General features: G+C 41.1%; 1 protein-coding gene across 3 annotated transcripts in view; it reads right to left on the bottom strand.

Annotated features, from left to right (window-relative positions):
* Positions 1-26,833, bottom strand: part of PLPP4 (phospholipid phosphatase 4) — a 95,787-nt gene that overhangs the window by 37,452 nt on the left and 31,502 nt on the right. For 2 of the 3 annotated variants that reach the window (XR_008445576.1, XM_054033299.1), the window contains exons 2-5: positions 24,566-24,674; positions 18,801-18,891; positions 16,122-16,185; positions 13,767-13,891 (exon numbers count right to left, since the gene is read on the bottom strand). Coding sequence is in view for 2 of the 3 variants with exons in the window: in XM_054033299.1 (XP_053889274.1) it covers positions 13,767-13,891; positions 16,122-16,185; positions 18,801-18,891; positions 24,566-24,674 (389 nt within the window). In the remaining variant the exon portion in view is untranslated. Of the gene's footprint in view, positions 1-13,766; positions 13,892-16,121; positions 16,186-18,800; positions 18,892-24,565; positions 24,675-26,833 lie in introns of those variants that run through there. The other variant, XM_054033300.1, reaches the window with a different exon arrangement.

The raw sequence follows: 26,833 nt of genomic DNA on the forward strand, positions 1-26,833 counted from the left end.
TAGCAAATTTCAAAGTTACACATATGAGTATTCATGAAAATCCAGGGCCTGATTCTCCACTTGTTATACCAGAATTGCACCCACAAAACATGATTTCAATGGAGTTACAGAATAAAACCAGTAGAGAACAGATGTAACAGAATGAAGAGTCAGGCCCCAAGTCTTTTAAATGTGCACGTTTATGTATTCACACAAAAAGTACTTCTGTGCTCATCAAACAGGGAGCAGAAACAATATCACATACTGTATGAGAAAGATCTCTTACATAAGAAACACAGCTCAAAGGTTGAATCTTGTTGATCAATCCATAAGTGAAACATTTAAAAACATTCAGTAAATGAATTAGAATAATTAATAAATTCTGAAACAACCGCAATCTACTCACAGCTATTTCTGAGCAGGAAAAAGAGGCTAAAAAGAGAAATAAATTATTAATCACAAATTAGTCATTCATTTCTACTGAGTAAGCAAATAGGGCTAGAATTTGACATGTTATCTGCAAAGCATTTTTGGTGCCTGTGGAATAAAAGGTTCTGTATCAGTGCGATTATGTACTCCTATGAAGATTTTCAGGATCTGATCCAGCAGCTTCCAACAAAGTCTATTGTCTTCAGTGGGCTCCGGATCTGGATCATCACCTACAAATTCCTCCTTCAAAAGTTTAGAAAAAGGAAACCACTGGAGAAGACAGACTTGCCAGCAGGCCTGCTGACAGGGGCGGGATCAAAGGGGGCAACTGTCATAGGGCCCGAGCGATTTAAAAGGGCCTGGTAGCGGCGGCACCAGCCGGGAGCCCTAAATCACCTGGGTGGGCCGCAGGGCTCCTAGGCACGCGCAACCGCTCCAGGTGTAGCGCTTTGGGGGGCCCCATGGGCCAGCACAATTGGCCAGTGCAGTCGGTCCTGGAAGTAACGGATTCGTCACTTCCGCCTTGGGCCCAGCTTCCCCTAGGGACAGCCCTGGCCCTCGGGCCTGGGAATTGCTGTTGCCTGGCCTGCTTGCCAGACACTGATATCTAATTGTCTAACCAGCTCTAATAGTTGCCTCCATAGTAAAACAGCAGTTGCAATAATTTTGCATTAGTATTTATTTGCACCGCCCTAAAAGGCTTTTATTAGCTACTGTTCCTAGCAGTACTCCATGTGTTAAGTATGTCAACGTGCAAGGAAAGAACTGATATATGTTTATGAAGATGTTTCTTGCTGATACTACAAAGCTAGAACTAACTCAAAATGTCCTTTTGGTTATTAAGCTGAGAGGGCCAGGCCCTTGTAGATTAGTCTATAGACCTGCATACACTCTTTGTAGCATTTGTCTGGGTAAATTATCTTAGTATGAAAAGCTAGTCTGAAAAATCTTTTCTTCGGCTTTTATAACTACCCAGTGAACAGTTAAACCATGTGAAGAAGGCAGCAGTCCCACAGTCTGAGAAACAGAATCGCATGTTTCCCTTAGCTTTCCCTGTAGCTATAATTCATGAAGTTCAGAGCCAGAACCAAGACAGCAAAGCTACTCAGTGGGAAGATTAGAGACACAATGGTGCTGGCAGCCTGCTTAAGTGGTCCTGATTTTTTTTGTTTTATCTTGATTGGTCTATATGAATCTGAGCACTTGTTTGTTAAGGCTATATCTAGACTGCAAGTGCATCCAACTTTGGGGAACACATCATGCTGCTCTTATCTGATGTGGTTAAAACAAACACAGCACACACTTTTTTCAAAACACAACTATGTTTGTGTCCACACCTACCATACTGCCCAACCATGTTTGTATCAGTGCGTTCTGAGAAAATCTAAGCAGCTATCTCATAGTGCTTCAGTGGGGGATAGAGTGCCCTTATGACACATACACAGAGCAGGACCAGCTTTGCATGGGGCAAAGCCCTCAGGGATGTTGTACCACCCAGAGAGCTGGGAGGAAAGAAAAGAGCTTGAACTGGCTATAGAGACACTGCTGAGAAATCCTGTCTACACAGCAAGGTAACAGTGTTACAGAAAGACTTTCATGAGCTAGCCTAAGCTTCTAGCCAGGGTAACATGCTGTTAGCTGTTATGGTTACTAATTGTGTATTACCCATGTTGTGTGTGGGGACATAAACCATGACACTAACTAGGTACAGACTCAATTAAAAGTTAACATGGAAATGTTTTACAAGAGATTAGCCTAAATCAAAACGGTGAATCTGCATTTTTGGGAAAGTGCACACACAGAGCTTGGTCTAAACTTCAGAGGTCAGGCCTTTCATCATTTGGCTGAGACCTCCAGTCCCAAAACTGAACATCACAAACTTGGGAAAACACTGGATCTGGATAGAGGCTTCAGACATCAGGCCCCTCTCTAGCTAAGTTCACAGAAATGAATATTAAAAATATCCTTTGTAATTCTAGCTGGCAGGTTTCAGGGAAAAAATTCTTCTTGAAACATCTTACTCTGTTGTTCAAGAGATTCAAGTATCAATTATTTGCAAAACTTTACCTAGTCTTATAAAATATGTTTTCAATTACGTTGCATAAAATAGCTCCACAACAGTTTCAATTGCAATTTTTCTGGGGTGACATTTTGCTCTTCCTGAAAGAAGCTACAAGAATAAAATCACAATAGGAAACATTGGCCAGATTTTTAAAGATATTTAGGTGCTTAAAGATGCAGATACATTCCTAATGGGATTTTCACTTAGGCCCAGCCTGAATTGAAATCAGTGGGAGTTAGGCATTTAAATACTTTTGAGGATCTGGGCCCAAGGAAATTTCAAAATTCCCCCTAGATGCCTATCTTCATTTTTAAGTCCTAAATACTTTTGAAAATCTATCCCTAAATCCTTTCTTGTGCTGCCCTGGTGGGAGATGATTAGAGGGAGAATTATTTTCTATGTAAGCAACAAGACAGGTCTCCATAATAGTCTAAAGGGGTCTAGGAAGTATATTTGGAGTTATAAACAGCTTCTGACTATATATTTCAGTGCCCCTCTCTGAGCCATTCTGCCCAGAACCTGCAGGATGGTTCTTGCACTGGTTGGTAGCCAGCTCTACTCCCTGCACCAATCCTCATCGGGCTCTCTTGGGTCAGGGCAGGATTTTTCCCATTGAGCTTGATACCTGAATAGATCAGTCGAGCAGTGTTTGTAACTTTTAGTTCTTGAACTACTATTTGTTCAGGCGACAAGAACATATGACATGCTACAAAGGATATCTGTGGTAACTGCATCTGCTGTACTTCCACAAGAGCAAAAAGCAGTCTCTGTAACAAATAATTGGAGCATTTAGTAAACTGGCATCTAACATAGCATAGCTTAATAGAGGAGAACATACTGAAATGAATTCAGAGCATTCTGAAATGACGCATCAAGTCCAAAAGAGAAATATCCAATTATATGGCTCAAGACCAGATCAGAGAGAAATATATGCCCTATATTGAACTCGTAAACTGTGTAAAAATATTCCTAGGGAATTGCTGGAAACCCTATCAGTTAAAATACATACAATTAGGCTGGGAAAAGCTCAAAAAATATATTTTGGGGGGGAACAATCCTCCACTAGCAAGGGGCTAATCTACTGTAAATAATTTGATAAGGCTTTTCCATCTCCAGCTTCAATATATCTAGATTCAGGATGAACCAGAGCTGGAAAGTTTGGTTCTGGATCCAAAATTTCTGGAAGTTTCCAGGGAAGAGGGTTATTTGGATATAGCATCCTACCAGGAAAAGGGTCAACAGTAAAGTTCAGATTAAAACTCTAAATCCAAATTCCTCAAAGTTCTGGAGTGTTAAATACCCATTGATTTGCTAGGCCCATTACTAGTAATGCTGATCAATTATATTAGAACTAGTTTGTACCTGAGATATGTTGGTGGGATTGTTAAATCAAGACAGAATTTCCCCTTCCATTTTCTCCCTGCCCTCACTGAATTATGGCCTGCTGACTGTGGCATTATGACATCAGAACTAGATTAGCTCTCCTACTCTTTTTTCCCCCTTTACTCTTTCTCACATACTGTCACGATCTTCAATTCACTTGCATACTGCAATCCTGTCGGTTGAAATAAGCTCTTCCTCCAATTTAATTGCAGCAAAGCTATGTTGCAAACTGAAATTGCTGGTTTGAGGATGGAAGTTTTAGACAAATACAAATGCAGATCATATGCCCTACTCTATAATACAGAAATGGTTGAAGTGGCCTATGTTTTGAGCATAGCTTTCTGGCCTGTGACCAAGGTAGTCCACTCCACCTTTCCCTTTGGAATACCATTGAAGGTCAAGCAGACACCAAGACACAACATTACAGCCACTACTAATGCTTGACTGACTTGGAGGTAGAGTCCAGAGGAGAAATAATAGTTAGGCTTTCTGATGTCTCCTCTTCTTGAGAAGTGAGGTACCCTGTCACTAGAGGTTCAGCCCCCAGTATAAAGGAGGAGCAGCCCCCATGGATGACTGCACCCATTTTTAAAGATTTACCAAGCCCAAGGAAGGAAGTGAATTAGAATTTGGATGCAATCTAAAACAAAGCTTGTAAGTATGTCTTACAATACTTTATGTTAATTTAGCAGGAATAGTTACCTTCGGTGTTTGCAACTCTCCAGTTCTCTTTGAGAGTCTCTGTCCCTAAGAACCCCCTGAAGCTTTCTATCATGAAGTCAGGTTAATCTTCTCTTTTGCCTTCTGTATGAAAGGTGAGCTGCAGTTTCACTTGTCAAGTATCAGAGGGGTAGCCGTGTTAGTCTGAATCTGTAAAAAGCAACAGAGGGTCCTGTGGCACCTTTGAGACTAACAGAAGTATTGGGACCAAAGGTGCCACAGGACCCTCTGTTGAGTTTCACTTGTGACCTGCATCTCCTTTACAGAAACATGAGGCCTCATGGTGGAGAACCTGTTCTGGATTCTTGTTACATTGGTTCACCAGGCGCTTGAGATATGGCCACTCACCTTTCCATCAGGCAGAAAGTCAGACACTATGGCCTGGTCCCCACTAAGCCCCCACTTCGGACTAAGGTACGCAAATTCAGCTACGTTAATAACATAGCTGAATTCGAAGTACCTTAGTCCGAACTTACCGCGGGTCCAGACGCGGCAGGAAGGCTCCCCCGTCGATGCCGCGTACTCCTCTCGGCGAGCTGGAGTACCGGCGTCGACGGCGAGCACTTCCGGGATCGATCCCAGAACATCGATTGCCTGCCGCCGGACCCTCCGGTAAGTGAAAATTTGTCATACTACTGAAGCTCACTAATACGGGGAGGAAAGACAAAGAGCCCAATCCTGCATGCCTTGCAGATCCAACATTCTCACTGAATTCAACAGGCGTTTTGAGTGTACAAGGACTTCAGAAATATTCCCTAAATGAGGGAATTCACTTCTAGAGTAGAGCAATGGCAAACATGGAGAGTTATTTTTTTGCAAGCTATTCAGTTTATTTGCATTGAAGAGGAAACAGGGAGCTGGACAATTGACTTCATTCTTCATAGTCCCATGGTGATCGTAAGCGATAAAATAATGCAGTAAAGATATTTTAGGATGTCCTCCTACTAAAGCATACTTATTTTAGTTAGTCATAAATATCTGTGGCCACTCATTTATAAAACTGGAAATTGGGGTCACTGAAATTATTGAAAAACTGTATTCTGCTCTTCTCTTCCAAATTTTGTAACCCAAGTAAACTCAGATTCCCCTTCTTCCCCCCAAGTACCTGCTGAAGCTTAATATCCAATATTCACTGCAAGCATAGTACACAAAACTGATGCTCTGAGAAATCTCTCTTGAATTGGTAGACACACAAAGCTACTTACAGTAACAAAGAGTTGACAGATATTGAAAAGAACCTTTCTGATCACATTTCCAGTCTTTATCACTGGCCATCTGGTCTGCTTAGAATTGCTTTACTGCATGTACAACTGGCATTAGAAGGGTTTATTTCCTGTGCACTCCATTGTCTAGGGCAATAATGAAACTTAACAAGGAGCTTTTGTGAGATGGTAACTTTTTAACAACAGAGATTCAAAGCGTCAGACATTACTGATTGTTCAATAAATTACATGACAGAACTCCAGGCTCACACTTTGCTTATGGAAGGATCTTGTGGACCTGACACAGACATCAAAATGGCATCAGCCACATGATAAAGGGCAAGAAATCAATTATAGGAGGCTTTCTGTCCACCCCGTCAGTATGCTGTACGCTTGCAAGTTCACTGTGCTTTTCAATCATCAACTACTGTGTGCATGGCTTAATCAATTAAGCAGACTTTATTTATACATTGTATTTTCCCCCATTCAATATGCTGGATAATCATTCTGCTATAGGTATCATTAAATCCAATTTATTCTGACTATAAGAGCTTTTACTGAGTTCTGCCCAATTCATGCTGTTTGTTGTGCTAAACGTACCAGAGCATCAAGTCTGCATGTCTGTGCATTCTGTCCTTTATTCTGTTCGGCTTTCATTTTGCTACATTACAGAGCTGAATCGTGCCTAATACTAGGAGAGAGAGAAAATAGCAAAAGGAGCATTTTTGCCTTCTTAGTTCACCTGTTCACAAGGAGGAATAATCTGCCTCCTAGCACTGGGAGGAGTGACCCCAGAAGGGACACAGATTCTCCTCCCCCTGTTACACTGGGGTGGCTGCACTGGGGATGAGGGGGAATGTTAGCTAGATCTGTTACACAGGTGTGATAAAGGGTATTTCCCAGGACTCTCCACCCATCACTCAGCAGGAATTATGCCTTTGAAAGGCACATTACTGACAGCCATCTCTAGTGGCATGGCTGATTTCCTCCAACTCAGCTACCTCCAAGTGTACTATAACATCTTCTGTTCCCGTGTGCTTTGACATATCTTTTGGGGATAGTAATTTGGAAGAGTGTGTGGAAGTAGAGCAAGGCCTGACAGGTTTGCTGCACCCAACAGAAGAATGAGAACTGTGTTTTTCTCCAACAGAGTAAAAAAAATAGCCAATAAAATATAGCAGCATTGGAATGTTAAATTCAAAGAGTAGCCTTGCATTTCAGAAGGATTCTGCTCAAGTTCAGTGCAGGGTCGATGCTGGTGGTAAACTCCAGAGCAGGAACCCCAGATGAAAAGTTCTCCAGGGATTCTATAAAGAATCCACAATCTCAGTTGTCCTACACCAGGCATAGCATGGGAGAGGGGTGGGGATTAGGGCTTCTTGGGATTGTGCTGATTCCAAGCATTGTCTCAGCATCTTTCACAGGTGAGGCTCTAACCATAAATCAAAGCTTCCCCATTCAGAGGAGAAGGTAGCAGTATCATTGTCTACTTTTGAGTCAACCCACTCCTCCCACTCTGGGCACAAATAGCCTTATTGGTTCAAGCAGCCATAATTTACACCTCCCTGTTCCACTACTAGTGAATCTGACCAGCTGTTTGCAAAGGATTGTGTTGCTGGAACTTTCCCCCAGACCTTTTGTGAGTTATAGGTTGTATTTTGATCTGCAACCAGCCAACTCACCTAAAATACCATAAAATTGGTGTTTAAATGCACAATAGGAACCATCCTCTTTCATCATTCATGATATGGTTGTATCAGCTTTTGTTCATCATTTTAGCCATGGGGTTAGTCCAAAGGATCTAATCCAGCAGTTTCCATTGAAGTCCATTGTCTGCAGTAAGTGGTCCATCACTTACAAAAGCCTCAATAAAGAGTTTAGAAAAAGGAAACCATTGGAGGACACAGACTGTTCATACAACAGATGCACTTCCCAGTACCTATTCCTCCATCAGAGAGGGAAGGACAGCAGTTTTCAGCAGTAGCCAGCTGTTAACAGGTATGTGCTACTTCAAAGCTGTAAATATTCTAACATTGGCATATAATTAGTCTGCCGTATAGCTGCCCTGAGTCAATGCCAGTGTGATGATTTATTGTAGAATTTACTAATCTAAGAAATGTAATATTTGTTTGTGAAGAAATTCATCCAATTTTACCTTACTTGGTGTCAGAGTGGTTGTGTTTGCTCTTGAATAAAAGAGAATAACCTCCTATGGTTTCCCAAATGTTGGCAGGCACCAAGATTTCCAAATACATAAAGGGTCATTCTCAGGACTGGTACATGTTGCTTTGTGCTCACCATACTTCCATCCTTGTGAGAACTCAAGGGTGTTAACTGTACAAGATTCCTGCCACCTGTGTATTTCAGTGCCTTGCCTGCTTACCGGAATGGATGGACAGAATATTGCCCACACGCCCATTGGAAACCACCTCAGCACTTGGGGTTAGTCCTAATCCAATCTCTGGAGCTTTAACAATATTGCAGCTTTTTTTTTTTTCTGGCAATGAATCAGGAGAATTTTATTATGTTTATGGGTAAATTCAATTTAGTGTCTTTCCCCTATGACAGTCACAGTGTCTTTTGCCTCTGCTGGTGACTATTCATAGATTATAAGGACAGAAGAATCATTGTGATCAGTTCGTCTGACTTCCTGTAAAACACAGGCCCTAGGACTTCACTGAATTAATTCCTAGAACTAGAACATACCTTTGAGAATCCAGTCTTGATTTAAAAATAGGTTGTGATAGAAAACTCCAACAATTCCGCCTTTAGTAAGGCATTCCAATGGTTTATTACGCTCACTGTTAAAAAATGTGCACCTAATTTTCATTCTGAATTTGCCTGACTTCAATTTTCAGCCATTGGATCATATTCTACCTTTCTCTGCTAGATTGAAGAGCTAACTATCAAATTTCTGTTCTCTATGTAGATATTAGTAAAGGTCAAATCACCCCTTAACCTTTTATTTGTAACGATAAACAGTTTGCGCTCGGAATCTTTCTCTGTAGGACGTGTTTTCCAATTCTTTAATCATTCTTGTGGCTTTTATGACCCCTCTCCAATTTACCAACATCCTTCTTGAACTGTGGACACCAGGACTGGATACAGTACTCCTGTAGTGATCTCTACAGTTCCAAATACAGAGATCAAATATAATCTCTCCACTCTTACTCAAGATTGGGCCTACCAAACAACTGCAGCACAAAAACAGCTTGTGATGATTTTGTATATTATTCCATTTCTTCATAAATTAATACGCTAACCACAGAGTGGTGATATTAAATTCTGAAATTGTAAACAACCCTACTACTGGCCTCCAAAATCGTTACCACAAAGATGCTTAGCTTCTTGACATTCCCATTAAGCACCACCAAGCTGCTCAAAAGAAGGTGACTATTATTGTCATTTTAGACTATTTCCTGTACCCAAGAAGAAAGAGCCACTCAACCTGGAAAGTTAAATTGGGGGAGATTAAAAAAAAAAAGTATCCAAGCTGCATAAACCTTCCAGATTCAATTAAAAATAATTCTGCACTGCTTGCAAGAAGCGGTGAAACATATTTTACAATGAAAAAAGACTCTACGTGCTTCTAGTTCTTGCTGTCACCTGCTTTTGAGTTCAACTGCTAAATATAGTAGTCAAATCCTTTACCCTATTTAAACACCCTCCTGTATGACAAAGGTACCTCCAAAGTAGGGCATCAGTCTGACACCCTTACACACTTGGAGAAGTAACTTACTCCATGTACCATCTCACTGGAATCACAGATGACCAACATAATTCATGTGACTGCATGAATTCTCTGGTGCCCATTTCCTTCCTGACCTTAATCAGCAAGAAAGACCAAACCAGCAGCAGAATCCAACACAATGCTCTTCCCCAACCGTCTCACTGTACCCTATGTACAATTTTTATTGCTCATCTTCTAAACCCCCTGAGCAGGGTTATCACCATATGTGACTTATCTACCCCTTATAACAAAGTAACATGAGCCCAGTTTTTATCCTGGGTATTCTTAATCACGTTATTCCAGGAAATATCAGACCTGAAAACGGTGCTTCCTCTAGTGAAGTCATATGATTGTCTCTCGTCAGTTGTACTCTGCAGTGATATGACTCTGGAAAGGGCTTTCTGTAAGTGGCACCATTTTCTGACTTGACATAAGCAAATTACAGCTTCCTAGCAGTTTGCACCTCTGCCAGGGAGAATCAGGTTTTTATGGGATTCACACTTATAGCCAGGCAGCTTAAGCATCATAAAACTTGTTCAACTCTACAAGTGCAGGAGCAAGCCACACAAGAGCCACCAGTTAACCTCAGAGTGCAAGTAGGGTGGCATTCAACATGATGTTACTGCACATGTAGTGTCAGGTTCCTCCATTGATGATCTGTCAGTGAGACCGACCTTGCTATGCATCTATGTAGCACCACAGCCACAACAAACAAATCTTCCTGTCAAAAGTCTTGTCTGCATAGATTCGGTATCAGATTCTTGTACAACAAGGCTTTTGATTGACAGCCTGGCCAAGGAATACTGGAAAGAATGCTGGTTTGAAGATGAAAATAGCTTTTGACTGAAGCTTTTAATCTCTCTTTACCAGCTGCTGGGCAGCATGTTACTTTTGCTTGTGATTTATTTCCTTCATATGTCCAAATGAAAGAGGAAATGCCAAACTGCAGCGGGCTACTTTTAACTATGATTCCAAGAGAGATGCTATGGTTTATTATGTCAACTCTCATTCCTCCCAGGGTGAGTTATTTATTTTTACTACCAGAAAAACATGAAACCATAGGAAAAACTATAAGCTTCTTTGATGCAGCCTAAATGGAAAGGGACATGGGGTAAAAATCACCTCCAGTATTGCTCCATCCACTCTACAGCACAGAAGCTGCAAGGGAACATAACATTGAAGGGGCTAATGCAACATTAAATCTTATTTCCACTTATCCCTTTGTAAATATGGTGCAATTCCACTAATGTCAGAGGAGTTTCTCTGGATTTACACTGGTATAAGTGAGACTAGAATTTGGCCATAAGAGCTAGATTTACAGGTCTGAAATAGGTTGGCTGGATTCTCCTGTTGTCCTATCCTGCTGGAAGGTCTTGGGCCCAGGCAGGGAGCTGCTGGTTAATTACTAGTAACTCATTGGGTTGGTGTGGCTGATTAGATTCCACCCTCTATAGAAAGGGAAGTGGGAGTAGTCCTCTGACCAAGAGAGATCCCAAGGGAAGAAACATAGCCAAGCCTAGGGAGAAGTCTTAAGCTTGGCTCTTGTTTGGTAATTTTGGAAATAACTTTATATTAATAACACCAGCACACAGGAGGGTTAGCATTTTGACTCTAGGATGAGCATGTGGTTTTTTTAGGAGTTGTGTGGGGAGTTCACTGTGTGATGCTGAAGAAAGCCAGGAAATGTACAGCTGTAGTAACAGCTCTAAAGAGAACAACTCATAGAATCATAGAAATGTAGAGCTTGTTGGGACATAAAGAGTTAATCTAATCCTTCCTCCTGCACTGAGGCAGTCTTAAATATACATGACCATCCCTAACAGATGTTTGTCTAACCTGTTCTTAAAACCCTCCAATGATGGAGATTCCACAATCTTCCTAAGTAACCTGTCCCAGTGCTTAAATCACACCAAGAACATGGTGTGATGCTGCATTTTACATGATGTTTGCTGCTTGCCACACTTATGGTACGTCCAGCGGATAGCGATCTATCTATCGGGGATTGATATATTGCGTCTCATCTAGATGCGATATATCGATCCCCAAACGCGCTCCCGTCGACTCCGGAACTCCACTAGGGCGAGCGGCGCTGGCGGAGTCGACGGGGGAGCCGCAGCCGTTGATCCCACACCGTGAGGACCCAAAGTAAGTCGAAATAAGATATGTCGACTTCAGCTACACTATTCCCGTAGCTGAAGTTGCATATCTTACATCGACACCCCACCACCACCACCACCCCAGTATAGACCAGGCCTTAAACCCAGTGGAGTAAGTTAAGGTTGAAGTGGCAGCAAGGAAATTAATTTACAATTATGATGATTTTTTTAATTTAATTTTATAAACTCTTGTTAATCCTATAATCTGGATACCCCTTTGCTATATAGAAAGTTTGGTGGGTACCGCTGTAAAAATGTAATCTTAGAATAGTTTCTTTTTCCTGTATGGAAATAAAATATTTATTATAAACTGCTTTCTGAGTCTTCAGAGCATACAACACGGACATAATGGCATCAAATTAGAAACAACTAAGGATTTGTAGCTGTTTCCGAACTGCTGCACTTTAGCATAGGATTATCAACAGATAAAAACTGCTGTGTATATAATATCCCCTCAGTCGTATCACTTGCTAGTAAAAGTCTTCGTGGTTGGAAATATAATAATCTAAACTGTATAATAAAGTTAACGAGTGAAGGGAAAAGGTTCTCTCATAACTTTGGTCTATGTGTGGCATAAAGTCAATTTACAACTCAGTAAATCCAATCTAATTTAAAAAAAAAAAAAAAATCGATCCCAAACATACTGTGGTCCACGGGCACAATAATGTACAGGGAATCTCGGTATGGGAACAGTGGTCGGCTCCTGGGCTGTGCGACAATACAGACTGGAGCACATTACAGCCATGATGTTCTTAGCATCTGGGGAAAAGTACACTGAATGTCCTCTAGTACCTAAGCTTTGCAGCCCCCAATTTATAACATAATATGTTCCAGCATGGGGAAGTCACACTGCAATTCACATAACGTTAGTGTTGAACATTATGCTGTAGACGTGGTACTATATTTTTAATATGCTCTCAGCACGGGTCCCTTATTAGTACATCTCTGTATATTTACAGGATTTGAAGTAAGCATGCAGTTATCTAAATCTGTATAGGTGTAATTTTTCACTATGCCGAACCAAGCTGATTGCAACCAGATGTAAGGAACCAGCATCTGGGGATATATTGCAAACACTACAAGTTACTTGACTGTGACATATCATGTACTATATGCCTGCGCTGCTCACCATATATGAGCTAGACTGTGGGCCTGCCACAAGCCCTATTTATGGGGTGGTGAGAAGCTACACTGTTCTAGGAGCAGCCAATGGAAAGAACTGTGCCTCAATTCCCACTATACTCCGGCAGATAGTAATTTCTACTGAGCTACTGCCTCCCATTGTGTGATGAATCATCTGTGCTAGCACATTAAGGGTGGAGTCAAAGCTGCCCCATCTACCTCTTTGGAATGAGCACACAGCTCTCATTTATCCCTGTGCGTGCTCAGAGCCATTGACACTAGACCGGAATGTAAGGGTGGGGAGCAGTCTTATTCCCTTTTACAGTCCCCTGTCCCCTCACAGTCCAGCCCATAACACTGAAACAAAAGTAAAAACTCCAGGATATGGAATATACTGTAAGGAAACATCACTGTGAAACTGTAAAGATATGGATAAATGTCAACCTGTACAGATGACTCACTTTGTGTTCATGAAGTAGTGCTACAAAAGTACTGACTATGCATTATTTGCAATTTTTTCAAAACTCAATAAATAAATTAATCAACTCTTGCTCAATTCAAGCGTATTTCATTTGACTATAACTAATGAAATAAAACATGATTTAATATTTGCAGACACCTTCCCCCACCCCAGTCAGAGGCTGGGGTCCCATAATGCTGGAAACCTGTGACACAAATTTTACATACAGTTCTCAATTCTGTCATCCTCTCCCACCTTGAGCAGTCCCTTAATTCATCCGGACTAACTGTAGAGTGAGTGGGACTGCCTGTGGAGTGAGGCAGTGCTCAAGGTAAGAAAGGGTCACAGAATCAGAGCCTTAGTGTTTAAAAGGGATGACATCAAAAAGTTCAAGCCAGGTGTTTTCTACAAAAGTGCTATTCCCTCCAGCTAAAACCGGGTGCATGATCCATCAGAAATAGCAATGCTAACACATAGATGAGGATAACTTTGCCAAAGATGAGTGGTATTTGAACGAACTTACAGGAAGAGTGGATACTGGGAAAACTCTTTCTGCCTTCGGACACCAGATCTGGATCACCTGTGCAGTGCATTTCAGAGTTCATTACTCCATCTGGAAAGCAGCGGTAAAAGAAATCGGGACGAGGTCTACAAAAAACACCATGGACATTTGAAATATAAGAGCTGTAGTTATAAATGAACCTCAAAGTGATTATTAAATTTACTATCACATAGAGAGAGTTCACTTCCTTCTTTTTATTCTGCATGTGGTAGCAATAGATATGTTCTTTATTCCTTCCTTCCTGCCAAACTTTTGCACACATGCTGTCTGTAGGAAAACTTCCAGCAGAGTGTGCTAGCAGCAGTTGGATGGTGGCATCTCTGCATTCGGACAGGCTCATTCCTGATGGACATATATAGGCTCGATCCTGAAAGGGAATATGCAGGGCTACTCATTGCATATCCCATAACTCAGCCAACCTGCACAGCATGCTCAGTGACCAAGCAGGCTATCCAATAGAGCAATAAGTACCACACATGTTCCACAGGGTTGCACAGGGCTTGTTGACTCTACTCAGTAGCACCCCTACCTGTTACTATAAGAGGGAGGCATGGCCTGCTGGTTAGACTAAAGAACTGGGATCAAAGAACTACAGAGTTCTAATCCCAACCCTGATGCTGAGGTCCAGATCCTCAATGGCATTTAGGCACCTAACTCCCAGTGACTTCAACGGGAGTCAGGCACCTAAATACCTAGGAGGATCTGGGCTTGACTCCTGGGACAAGCAATTAACTTCTCTGCTTCCATTTCCCTATGTGTAGAATGGAACTAGTGATACTTACGCACCTCCCAGGGCTCTTGCGAGGATCAGTTAATTACGTTTTGTGACAGACCCAGACCAGTGGGGTACAGGAGTCTGGTAGAGGGCAAATATACTGGTCACTGGATGAGTAGTTTTCTGTTCCCTGAGTGACCAGAGCAGGGGCTGCACTAGAGTAATCGGGAACCTGCTAGAACCAGTTAAGGCAGGTTGGCTAATTAGGACACCTGGAGTCAATTAAGAAGAAGCTGCTAGAGTCAATTAAGGCAGGCTAATCAGGGCACCTGGGTTTTAAAAGGAGCTCACTTCAGTTTGTGGTGGGAGTGTGAGGAGCTGGGAACAAGAGGTGCAAGGAGCTGAGAGTGAGAGGGTGTGCTGCTGGAGGACTGAGGAGCACAAGCGTTATCAGACACCAGGAGGAAGGTCCTGTGGTGAGAATAAGGAAGGTGTTTGGAGAAAGCCATGGGGAAGTAGCCAAGGGAGTTGTAGCTGTTTCAGGAGGCACTATAGACAGCTGCAGTCCACAGGGCCCTGGGCTGGAACCTGGAGTAGAGGGTGGGCCCAGTTTCCCCCCAAACCTCCCAATTGACCTGGACTGTGAGTTCTTCCAGAGGGGAAGGTCTCTGGGCTGTTCCCCAACCCACATGGTGAATCTCTGAGGCAAGAAAATCCGCCAGTAAGCGCAGGATCCACCAAGATAGAGGAGGAACTTTGTCACAGTTTGTAAAAACACTTTTAAAGTGAAAAGTGCTAAGTATTATGACTGCCAGGAGAGCAGTGTTGGGGTGGGAGCAGGGTGTGTGCCAAAATATAAGCACAGATACTTTGCATGCAGCATTCCTGAAATAGTAAGAGACGGCCCTTCCAAGAGTCCATTGGTTACTGTACTCCTGGGCTTGGTAATCCTGATGGATGCTGCTATTGATGGAAGATCTCATGGACAGTAGCATGCTTTACATAAAATGCAGCACCATGAATTGATTTCAATTTAGTTGTACAAGTGAGTTGGCAGCTAACCCCCTGAACACTGTGACTGTTCCCCTTATGTATCACCAGTGAAATGTATAGATTACAATTTACACCTTGTCTTGCTTGTCTGGATCTTCAAACAAGCCCATCTGCCACACAAACTCCAAAAGTTGACAGCAAAGAATCCTGCAACAGTCAGATGTCACATAATGAAGATAGAACAGGAGTACTTGTGGCACCTTGGAGTCTAACAAATTTATTTGAGCATAAGCTTTCGTGGGCTACAGCCCACTTCTTCGGTGGGCTGTAGCCCATGAAAGCTTATGCTCAAATAAATTTCTTAGTCTCTAAGGTGCCACAAGTACTCCTCTTCTTTTTGCGGATACAGACTACCACGGCTGCTACTCTGAAACCTGTCATAATGAAGATATGCACCATACTTTCCAGGGGTGAGGACAGGGTAACAGGAATCTCTGCAAATCCAATGTGTTCTGGAGCCTTGCTTAGTCTTTATATTAAAATGGATTATAGACAGACAATCTTAATTTGACAGTTTAAGCCATCACTTAGAACATGACAAGACTTACCTCCCCACTATTAATTTAATAGTATTTGTGCAGACTCCATTCAGAGCGAGAGCCAAGGAAACAGCTAAAAAACAAAATGAACAAAGAACAACAACGTAAGTAACAAGTTATAAATTCAAGTATTACAGCGTTTGATTTATGAACTGAAACTTTTCACAGATTGAAATTGGATTCTTCAGTATAGCTGAAAGATTTTAATAACCCCATTGTTTCTTTTCTTGTTTTGGCTGAGAGTAAACTGCAGAACAGGGTAATAATCCTGGTCTGATTCTGTTGTGCCAAAGGAAAAAAAGGAACAATACGTTTTGCAAAAGAATAATGAAAAATATTCCTGTTTTCCAACCAGCTATAGTGCTGACATAAATAATAATAATTAATAATAAATGAGGAACTTTCTAATTAAATGTTGTTATAACTATAAAGGGAAGGGTAACAGCCCTCCTGTGTACAATACTATAAAATCCCTCCTGGCCAGAGACTCCAAAATCCTTTTACCTGTAAAGGATTAAGAAGCTCAGGTAACCTGGCTGACACCTGACCCAAAGGACCAATAAGGGGACAAGATACTTTCAAATCTTGGTGGGGGGGAAGGTTTTTCTTTGTGCTCTTTGTTTTGGTGGTTGTTCGCTCTTGGGACTGAGAGGGACCAGACATCAATCCATACTCTCCAAATCTTTCTGAACAAGTGTCTCATATTTCAAACTTATAAATAAACAGCCAGGCAAGGCGTGTTAGTTTTATCTTTGTTTTCTCAACTTGTAAATGTACCTTTTACTAGGGTGTTTACCTCTGTTTGCTGTAACTTTGAACCTAAGGCTAGAGGGGGTTCCTCTGAGCTCTTTAAGTTTGATTACCCTACGGCCATTCTTATGTTCTTATGATTATCCACACATAAGAACATAAGAATGGCCGTACTGGGTCAGACCAAAGGTCCATCTAGCTCAGTATCCTGTCTACCGACAGTGGCCAATGCCAGGTGCCCCAGAGGGAATGAACCTAACAGGTAATGATCAAGTGATCTCTCTCCTGTCATCCATCTCCACCTTCTGACAAACAGAGGCTAGGAACACCATTCCTTACCCATCCTGGCTAGTAGCCTATTAATGGACTTAACCTCCATGAAATTATCCACACAGCCTTCCATCTTGTGTTGCCATTTACGTCTATGCAAAGTGAGTGGAATCTGGCTATAAAATGCTACCATTGGTGTAAGTGGGTCGAGAACTAAGACCTGCATTCAGTTAACATGTATGTTAATGGCAACACAAGGGGCAAAGCAGTGGAGAATCAAAACCAGCATTTCCGTCCTCTACATTCAAACATTTTTCCATGCAGAATCAAAGAGTTCCAAAAGAAAATAACAGCTATAGAATAAGAATTCCTTATTTTTTGTGGGCAGAATGCAATGGGCCAGATCCTCATCTGGTGTAAATCAGCATAGCATCATCGAAGTCAGTGGATCTACACCAGCTGAAGATCATGTCCATTTTGAGTCTGATTTATCTCGTTCAATATGACCGGTCCACAAAAGGTCCGAATTTATGCAAATATTGGACATTGAGCTATTTTGTAAAACATTAAAATTGTGGTGTCTCGTGTGATTGGGTTTTGAGGATTTTTTTTATTATTATTATTATCTGGGCATTGTAGGACTAATGGTAATGGCAGTCCGAAATGGGGGGGGAAGGGAAGAGAAATAGAGAATACTAATCTAAAGTATCCCTGAGCCATGGAGGGAGAACAAACCATGGAGACAGAGACAGAGCTCCTTTGCTTTTGAAATGAGAGAGACAGAATGAAAACCAGCACCATGACTATATGTTTTTATATGTATAAATGCATGTCCCCCCGCCTACTTAAATACATTTTCCATCAATAAAACATCGCTTATGATAAATTTAACAACAAACTGTCAAGTACTGGCAGCATCAAAAAACAATCTCTAAGATCTTTTCTCAAGCTGATATAACACCAGAATAGATGAACAAACTCAAAGAGAATTCCACTCTTCCAAAAATTGATTTTAGCATTAATACCCTCTATATCCAGTCTAGCACAGGCAAAAGTCTGGGCAAATATATGGGTCTTAGCCTATGAGCTGAAAATCAACAAACTCAAGCTCTGCTTCACCAACAAAAAGGGAAAGAATTCCAGTCATGGACTCTTCACTACAAATACCCTGCCACTAAGCTCCAAATGTTTGAAACCATAGTCTGTTGGCAAAAGTTCTTTGGCTGATCTCAGACTTTTGTAGGGGTGAAGCGTACAGAGACAATTTGAAGGTCCCTTATTGTAGTCAATAGGGGACCACAGAGAGCTTTAAAAATTAACACCACTGCCTTAAATTGCACCTGGAAATAAACAGGAATTCACTGTGGCATAGAGAGAAAGGAGTGACTGCCACAGATTATAGCCAATCAACATTAGAAAGATCTCAGCTGAGTTTCATTACCCAGCAAGGACCACAATCTGATTTGATCAGTAGAATGTAGAAACAAAGCATGGAACTCATAGGCTTAGGAATGTATGTAAAAGAGAGATTTTTTTTTTAAAGATTTCCTTGACTTCAGTGGAACCAGCATTTCACCCACAAATTTTTCAGGGCTTGGAATACTAATTAGAACAATCACCAGTAGGAACTCTTATGCACTTGTCATCTTAAAAATCAATCTACTTTACCTAGGAAGGCTTCTTTAATTTCAGTCTTGTCTGTCCGCCGGATTATTTTCACCACAAAAATGACAGCCAGTGGCGTGAGGAATGAAATTGCCTGGGAGAGATAACAAATAATCACGTATGAGAGCATCAACTCCCTGTTATCCCCACGGATTAATAATTAGTTCCAGTTAGTGCCATTTAGACTGGATGGCTGAATAATCTTTATCGAACTCCTGACCTTGAGCAAAGTGGGACGATTTATATCTGTCACTAGAGGGCAATGAATATACTTAAAAATTGTAACCTAATTGTGGGTTATAATTGATTTGTAATTACTTGGAGCTACATTTAAAGTGTCAGTTTTGTAAATGAAAAAGAACAGTGCATAAAGATCATGACTTAGTATTGCCAACAACTACATCTCTTTATGTTTGTTTTCTAGAAATGGATAAGCAAGTTCTTCACCTTTCTGATCTATTAAGAAACACATATATCATGCACAACAATGTAATGTTTAATAGAGTAAAACATGTCAGGTTGTAGACCCTAAGCCTGCAAACAAAGAAGCAAGTAGGTAATTTTATTGAGTAAAGTTGCTCATGTGCTTAAGTGCCTGTAGGGTCTGGACTAGAATTTGCAAATTAGACACTAGAAAATAGTATTGGACCTGATTCCCCCACCCTTGTATTAAGAAGAATCTCAGTACGTTGGTAATCCCATTGAACCCAATTTCATCAGTGGGGCTATTGACAAAGGAAGTGACAAAGCATGTCAGACAGATGCATTATTTGTGCTGTTTTTCATGCAGGCTGGTCACAGTTAAAATCCTTGGTAAACAACTCACCAGAAATATACTGTAGTTTGAAAAGAATGAACTATTTAGCATATGTAACTGGCGGTGCACAAAAGCAAATGGCCAAGTTACTATTTTGCTGATCCAATGTTTTCCTCTGTACAGATTCCTAACAGAAAAATACTTCTAACTGAACTCACTGTGCTAACTTGCTTCATATATCCAAAAATGTCCTTTTCCTGGCTTCCATAAACAGGACTATGGGTCACTTTACAATCTAGGGATTAAATACTTGGAAATGCATGGGCTCACTGCTGTGAAACACATAGTCCGACACATATCCCACCATACTTATCACAAATCTCACAAAATCCATTCATGTTGGAATTTGGCTGCCATACTTTACTACTACCTCAGGTTAAAAAAGACCTCATATTCAGTCCTTGATGTTCTTGTGTTGAATAGTGCTTTTTCTTCATACGGAAACCCATTCACTTCAATAGGACCACTTGTGGAGTAAGCTACTACTCAGTGTGAATACAGGTAGGAGAATCCAGCACAAACTTTTTCAAAGCTTGGGGGTGCTTAAATCTTTTCTTAATATTTTTTCCAAAATCTGCAAAAGAGCATTGAGCTGACTTTACTGAAGCATTAGGGGACCTGAGTCTTATGATTCTTTCATGTACGGAACAAGTGTACTGGAGTGGAGCCAATGGCAGGTTGCTTAATCTTGGGCAAAAATGGGGGGATGGGGGGGGAAACAGCTCCCAAACATCCACAACTAAACTCTAGGGGAGCAAGGTACAGCAATAGCATATTTTGTGCCATTCTTGTCTGGCAAAGGAACTTCCAGTCAAAATCTACCTTGGATGCATGTGCATGACTCCCATGAACCTTAATGACACTCCCATTAAAGAAATAATTTGGCCTTTGGCTGATGGATCACGTTGCAATAAATGCTTGATTGTAAAGCCGCAGTCTAGATTCTTGTGAGGAATGTCCTTCAGCAGGGATGCTACTCATCCAGCTCTGCTACTGCAGGGAGTTAATTATATTGTATAGCAGAGAAAAGTGAAAATAAGCTGCCTGGGATGTTTTAGAGAACCTGAAAATTAAACTATACATTATGATACTGATTTATCTGCCATGCTAGCTTGGGCAAGCCATTTAACCTGGGCCAGATTGTGCTACCTTTATTTACACCGAGTAGTAGCTTATTCCTCGAGTAGTCCCATTTAAATAAAAGATGGAGAAATTGATGGAGATTTGGGGAACCAGGACAAAGAGGATTCTGTATCCTAGTTCACCCTTCTGAAAAACGGAAATAATACCCAATGCTCAGAGCCAATATTAAGCTCTTTTAAATCATAAGAGGTAGTGAGCTATATAAAAGTGCAAAGGATTTACTGCTGTTATAATATATCCTGGTCCAGATTCCACTCTCTTGCATCCATGCAACCCCGTTGACTTGAGTGAATAATAAGGGTGAAATTGAGGGCAGGGGATGGCTCCCTATTTTTACATTTTATTAAGCTTGCCATCAATTTTTGTGCAGAACATTTTTCGTTCCAGTTCAATCTCCTGTGTGGATTGGTGGCGGAATACAGTGCTAAGAATGGACTTTATTTCTTGTACCCTAGGATTGCAAATATCTCCCTCTCTCTCTCTCTGAAAATGGAAATTAAACCCTGTTATCAGAGACAGTGAAAAAAATGGGTAGGGTAAAATCTAGAATTATTATTATTTTTAAAAGGAAGGATTTCCTCCCCCACCCCCACCCCCACGCCCACCCCCAAAAAATCTATCTTCCGTTCTTGAAGAACATGTCAAACTATAGCCTCATTGACAGAGTTATAGCTTATACAGCTGCAACAAGGGAGTTAGAAATCTTTTGAACAGGCAGGAGCAGCAGAAGATATCAACAAAGGATAGAAGTAAAACAGAAACTAAATCCAAAATGTTGTACAATCCATCTGGTAACAGTGCAGATTTTCATATATTTTTAACAAACTGATGGATTTGTGATGGAGATTCAGAACTGTTCACATTTGCAACTCATTGTGTGGGCTGTTATTGCTCATTTGAAAACATCAATTGATAACCCCATGCTCTGGCTGTCCCGAAATGTCTGACTGCCATAAACTGGGCCTGGCGTCAGGGGATGGATCATATGATAATTTCCCTGTTCCGTTCATTCCCTCTCAAGCATCTGGTACCAGCCACTGTTGGAAGAACGGATAATAGGCTAGATGAACAACTGGTCTGCCCCAGTATGGCCGTTCTTATGTTAGGAGGTCAATTTACTCATCAGTGTAATATATGTATAAGCTAAGCCTGACCTACAAGAGATTCCCTTTTTCTTCCACAATAGACCCATGCAGGGCTCACGTCTATAATATATAATATATGTTGCAAGGGTCTAGATAATAACATCCCCCTCATGATTCAGTATCATTTTCTTTTCCTACAGTGAAATCTTCTAATATTGCTTTGATGGGTGAGACCAGTAAAAGTCTAGCACATTCATTATTCATCTTGTCAGCCTAAAGATAAATGCTAGTTGCACAAATCCCCCAGAAAAGCACTTGTTGTTGTCTCTGATTACTTCAATAAAATCCACTGGCACACAAGATTTAATTTGCATGCTGAAAAATACAGATTTTTCACTTGCGTGCTGTTTTATTGCTTGACAGCATTTTTTAATGATTTAGGGCTAGATTGTATGTTCACTCTCGGCCCTGTGTAAAGGGCAGTATAGCTGTGCAGTCCTGGAAGCAGCGTGGAGAAGGAGTCACACTCTCCCCTTATTCCAGGGGGGTAATAATCTGCTTCTTACCCATACCAGAATACTACCTCTCCTGCACCACACCAGCTTAGCCCCACTGGCTAGCATGTTTAGCGGCTGGGACCAAGGTTCAGGAGCTCAAGCAGGGAAGCATCCACATGTGTTGGTCAGGCTATGATCCAGTGGTTCTCAACCCATTTACCATTGTGGGCTGCATATGTGGCCCACAATGCATTATGTGGGCCACATCCAACGCTACCTGTATGGCCCTGAGGATGTCACATGGGCTGCAGCTTTGTGCTGATTGGGCCACAAATGGCCCAGGGGCTGCAGGTTGAGAACCATTGATTGAGGAAGGGGGAAGGTATATTTTTCTATAGTATAGAAACTAGAGTGAAATCCACCTAAGCAAACACCTGGTACTGAGTAAAGAACACAATTGTCTTATTAAACTGTTAGCAGATGTGATGGACTGTGTAAATGCCTTAAGCCACATGATGCTGTGCTGAGCAGTTCCTGGGAGGGGCACTCCATCAACCTTCAGTGGGAGCTGAGGGTATTCAGCACTTTGCAGGGTCAGCCATGAATAGTACCAGGCATGCCTGTCTATGAAGAAACAGAACAGTGAAGAAGTCCCTTCCAGTTCTTCCCCTTTGCCAACATGAAGATTTAGCCTAATTTGAGTCTGGAGCTAGACTATTCATGACTTTCCTCTTGACTTTAAAATCTCCCGGTGTTCTAAACGTAGGACTTTGTAACAAATGCTAAACAATTCTTTGTTTGGAAATTTGTTTAAAAATTGGTTTATGGTGCTGGTAACAGGAAGCACCTTAAATTATGAAAGCAAATAACAGATGTGCGTGTGTGTTTTTTGTTTTAATTAAAGAAATAAGACCAAGCCAATTAGAAATTATCTATAGTTTCTTAATTCAAGGAGTCACTCACAGGGGAGCTGCCTTTTACTGAGTGGAATAGTCTAAGCCAATCCGAGCACACGGTTACTGACTCATGGTCAGGTTACTGACTCACAGCTGCATTGGAGCTTTCAGCTGCCATACAGTATGCCAAAAACTGGCATTTGGGGTAGGTGAAAGATAAGGATCAAATATACCTCCCTTACATCCCTGCTATTTACCAACCTGTAGCGGGGCGATGACTCACCCTGCGGCACCTCCTGCTGGTCATCCAGGGAATTAGCTCGCCAGCCTCCAGAGGGCCCTCTGCAGGCTTGTGTCTCGCCTAGCCGCTGGCCCCGGTGTCCCTCCCGGACTCCGGTGCCCCTTCTCTTGGGGTTCTGCCCCCTGCAGTACCCCGCAGTCTCGCTGGGTCTCCCCTCCCCAGGGAACCCCCAACCCCCAAGTCCCACCTCACCTCAGTCTTTGGTACTGCCAGTCACCATCTAGCCCCTCCACTCATAGAATTATATCCACTAACTTCTAAAAATATATGCTCTGTATGTGGAGGTAACTGGTATGATGAGGGTACTCAGTGCCAGGGCCTTATTTAAATAAGTGCAGTATCTCTCCATAATAGTGCTGAGAACTAGTATTGTAAAGGTACCTTGATATTAGTTGCTCCCACTAGCTTAAAACCATTCCTGCATGTGCATATGAACTCTGCTGGGCTTGACAGGGTGAACAATAGCACTGTCATGTCAGGTTAGTGCTAGGATGCTTTAGAGCCTGATTCTGTGATATACTGGGAACCTTCATCTCCCATTGACCCCTTGACTGTTCACGGAAAACTAGCACAAAGGGGCTGTGAACATGAGCAAATCACAATGTAGAGATTTGGGGTAACATTTTCAAAGGTGCCTACAGGCACTAAGAAAGGTAGTTAGGTGCCTAAAGATGCAGATAGATGCCTAGTGGGATTTTCAAAAATGCCCAGACACCTAATTTAGGAGCCTATCATTCCTCACATCCATTAATGAACTCTTGCTTAAATCTGAAACTGCACCATCAATATAGAATTCAGAATACGGTGCTTCTGCTCCTCCTGCACGGCTTGTTTTGTTTTTTCTAAGCATGCTCTGTAACATTTCTCATATTATAAATAAGTTCAGGCTTACATAGTTTTGAATCTTATCATAACCAGAACCTAAAGAACAGGCTATAGTTACACAAGTTTTCCTGTTATCAAATGAAAGTGTGTTTAGTTTACAGTTCATAAAGCTGTCAAATGATCCATTAAATCTCTGGTACTTACAAACATGAGGCGTGTAGGTATGTTGTCTGATTGTACCAAAGGATTTTTATAAAGCCAGATTTCTTCTGGCTGGATAACTCTCTGGAATGGATCCAAAAACTCTGTAAAACTAAACATAACAATAAAAGATATTTTTTCCAGTTCAAAAAGATTATGGATATTGAAATAATAGCCTTGCCGAACCCCCTCCCCCAAACTAATTAGGACACTACAGCCATTAATCATCCACACATATTGCCACCCTACACCACTGTTATAGTTATATAACCTTCACACATATACACTCAGCAAAATGTTTCTGAAAATTGCATGAACTGCACCTTTTTAAAGAGTATCTTAAACTGCACTCAAGGGGATAAATTACCATTATTTTCTGCTCCAGGTACAACACTAGAACAAGATACCATGGGAAGAAGGTGCCATGTACAGAAAAAGAAAAACACTAATTGATAAAAGTCATAGCATCCAAATTTCAAGTCTCGGGATACAAAGTTTGGGGTTCAAAAACTAGTAGTCCTATAGTCATTAGGCAGATAGAAAGATACAATGAAGAGAATTTCTCCCATTGACAGAAAAAAGAGGATAATCTTTACAAAACATCTTTTCCAAAAGACACTTGTCCCCTAAAAAAGACCCAGCTGGCGAGCTCTTTAGATTTGGAATATGGACAAGTGACAGTGTCCATCCTTTGAAAATGGAAAGAGCTATTACTGAAGTCAAGCTAGTAAGTCCCTTCTCTCTTGTTCAGATAACTTTGATTGGTTGTCTTTTAGAGTCTGAATACTTTAATTGGGTAGAAACGTCCTCCGGAACTTTGGGGACAACCTGGAGGTCTAGATGTATTTGTAGCTCTTGCAAAATGTCAGTCTAATATCATTCCTCCATGTCCTCTGACCTCTTCATCTTAAGGCAAAAGTGAGATGCTAGAAAGATGGGAAAATTCAAGAGGAAGAGAGGATGTTTATCTTACAATTGGGGAATGCAGGTGGAGGTGGGGATGTGAACCAACTAAGAAAAGCAGGATTTGGAAGGAAATGGGATAGTCTAAAATAATGTAGGGCCACATTTATAGAAGTATTTACATGCCTAGTGGGATGTACAAAAGTGCTTAAGCGCCTAACTCCAATTGAAGTCAATGGAAGTTAGGCACCTACCTTGCTTAGTCACTTTTGTAAGTCCAATCGGGCATCTATCTGCATACCTTTGTAAATCTGGGCCATAGGAACACAAGTCTTCTGAAACAGAAAATCTCATCCAGGTCTCAGAGCTCCTTCAGAAATCCACCTGAAACTTCTTGTCAATATCATGACTAAGGCTACAAGAAAGCCCGATACAATAAAGGCTGCCAAATAATATATGCAAAAAGAAAAAAAAAACACCTTAATTTGTTGGCTGAATCCTCTTTTCTTGTTTTCTTCCCCACTACCACACAAATTCTTTTAAAAGCTCGACTAGAAATCTAGAATATTTACAAATTTGTGGCACAGAATAGATTGAGCCCCATTTACGAGTCTGGGCCAAAAACTAAATGAAATAATGCTGATACTTTAGAAAACCAGAAACTCTCTCAAAGGGCTGCGAACACTATGCCATTTAAATGAATCATAGCAATGATTTTAGGATTCTGCTAGTTCTATTATCAAGTTCAATAAACCCAAGAACATTAAAAAGGCTAGAAATACTAAAACTTCTCCCTTTAGGTTACTTCCTAAAAAAAGGAAATCTGCTGGGTCTAGAAAAAGCAACACACTTTCTCATGCGCCTGGTGATTTTTTTTTCCCCCCTGTAGGATAACTGGCAAATAAAGGACATTCTAAAAAAATGCTTTTTTGCTTTAAAGAAAGGGGTTAAATAATTGTTTCCAGCAAATTTTATTTTCTTTTGAATTTATCAGCTGTATAAAAAATTGCTTCAAGTCAGATTTTAAAAGTTCTCTGTTAAGACAAAGATTTTATATAGATTCAGTGGGAGATTTTCAAAGGGACAAATGACACCCTACGGTTAAAATAAACACCACACACACTTTCCATACAATAATTTTCTTGTTGGTTAGGTAGGGCCTAATCAAGTCTGTTAAGATACCATTTCACTGTTTGAGCTAAACAGATTAAGAAGAAGATTTTTGTTGTAAAAATATTTTACAGATGATTTTTCTGTGTTCAGATAACTCAAGTCTGGCTATGTTTGAGAACTTCTGACTCCTCATGTGCTACACACGTGTGCAGTCCTCTTTGAGAAATACGCGCTTTGCTAGGGTTACCATATTCA

This window comes from Malaclemys terrapin, chromosome 7 (assembly GCF_027887155.1).
Source record: "Malaclemys terrapin pileata isolate rMalTer1 chromosome 7, rMalTer1.hap1, whole genome shotgun sequence".
Lineage (NCBI taxonomy): Eukaryota > Metazoa > Chordata > Testudines > Emydidae > Malaclemys > Malaclemys terrapin.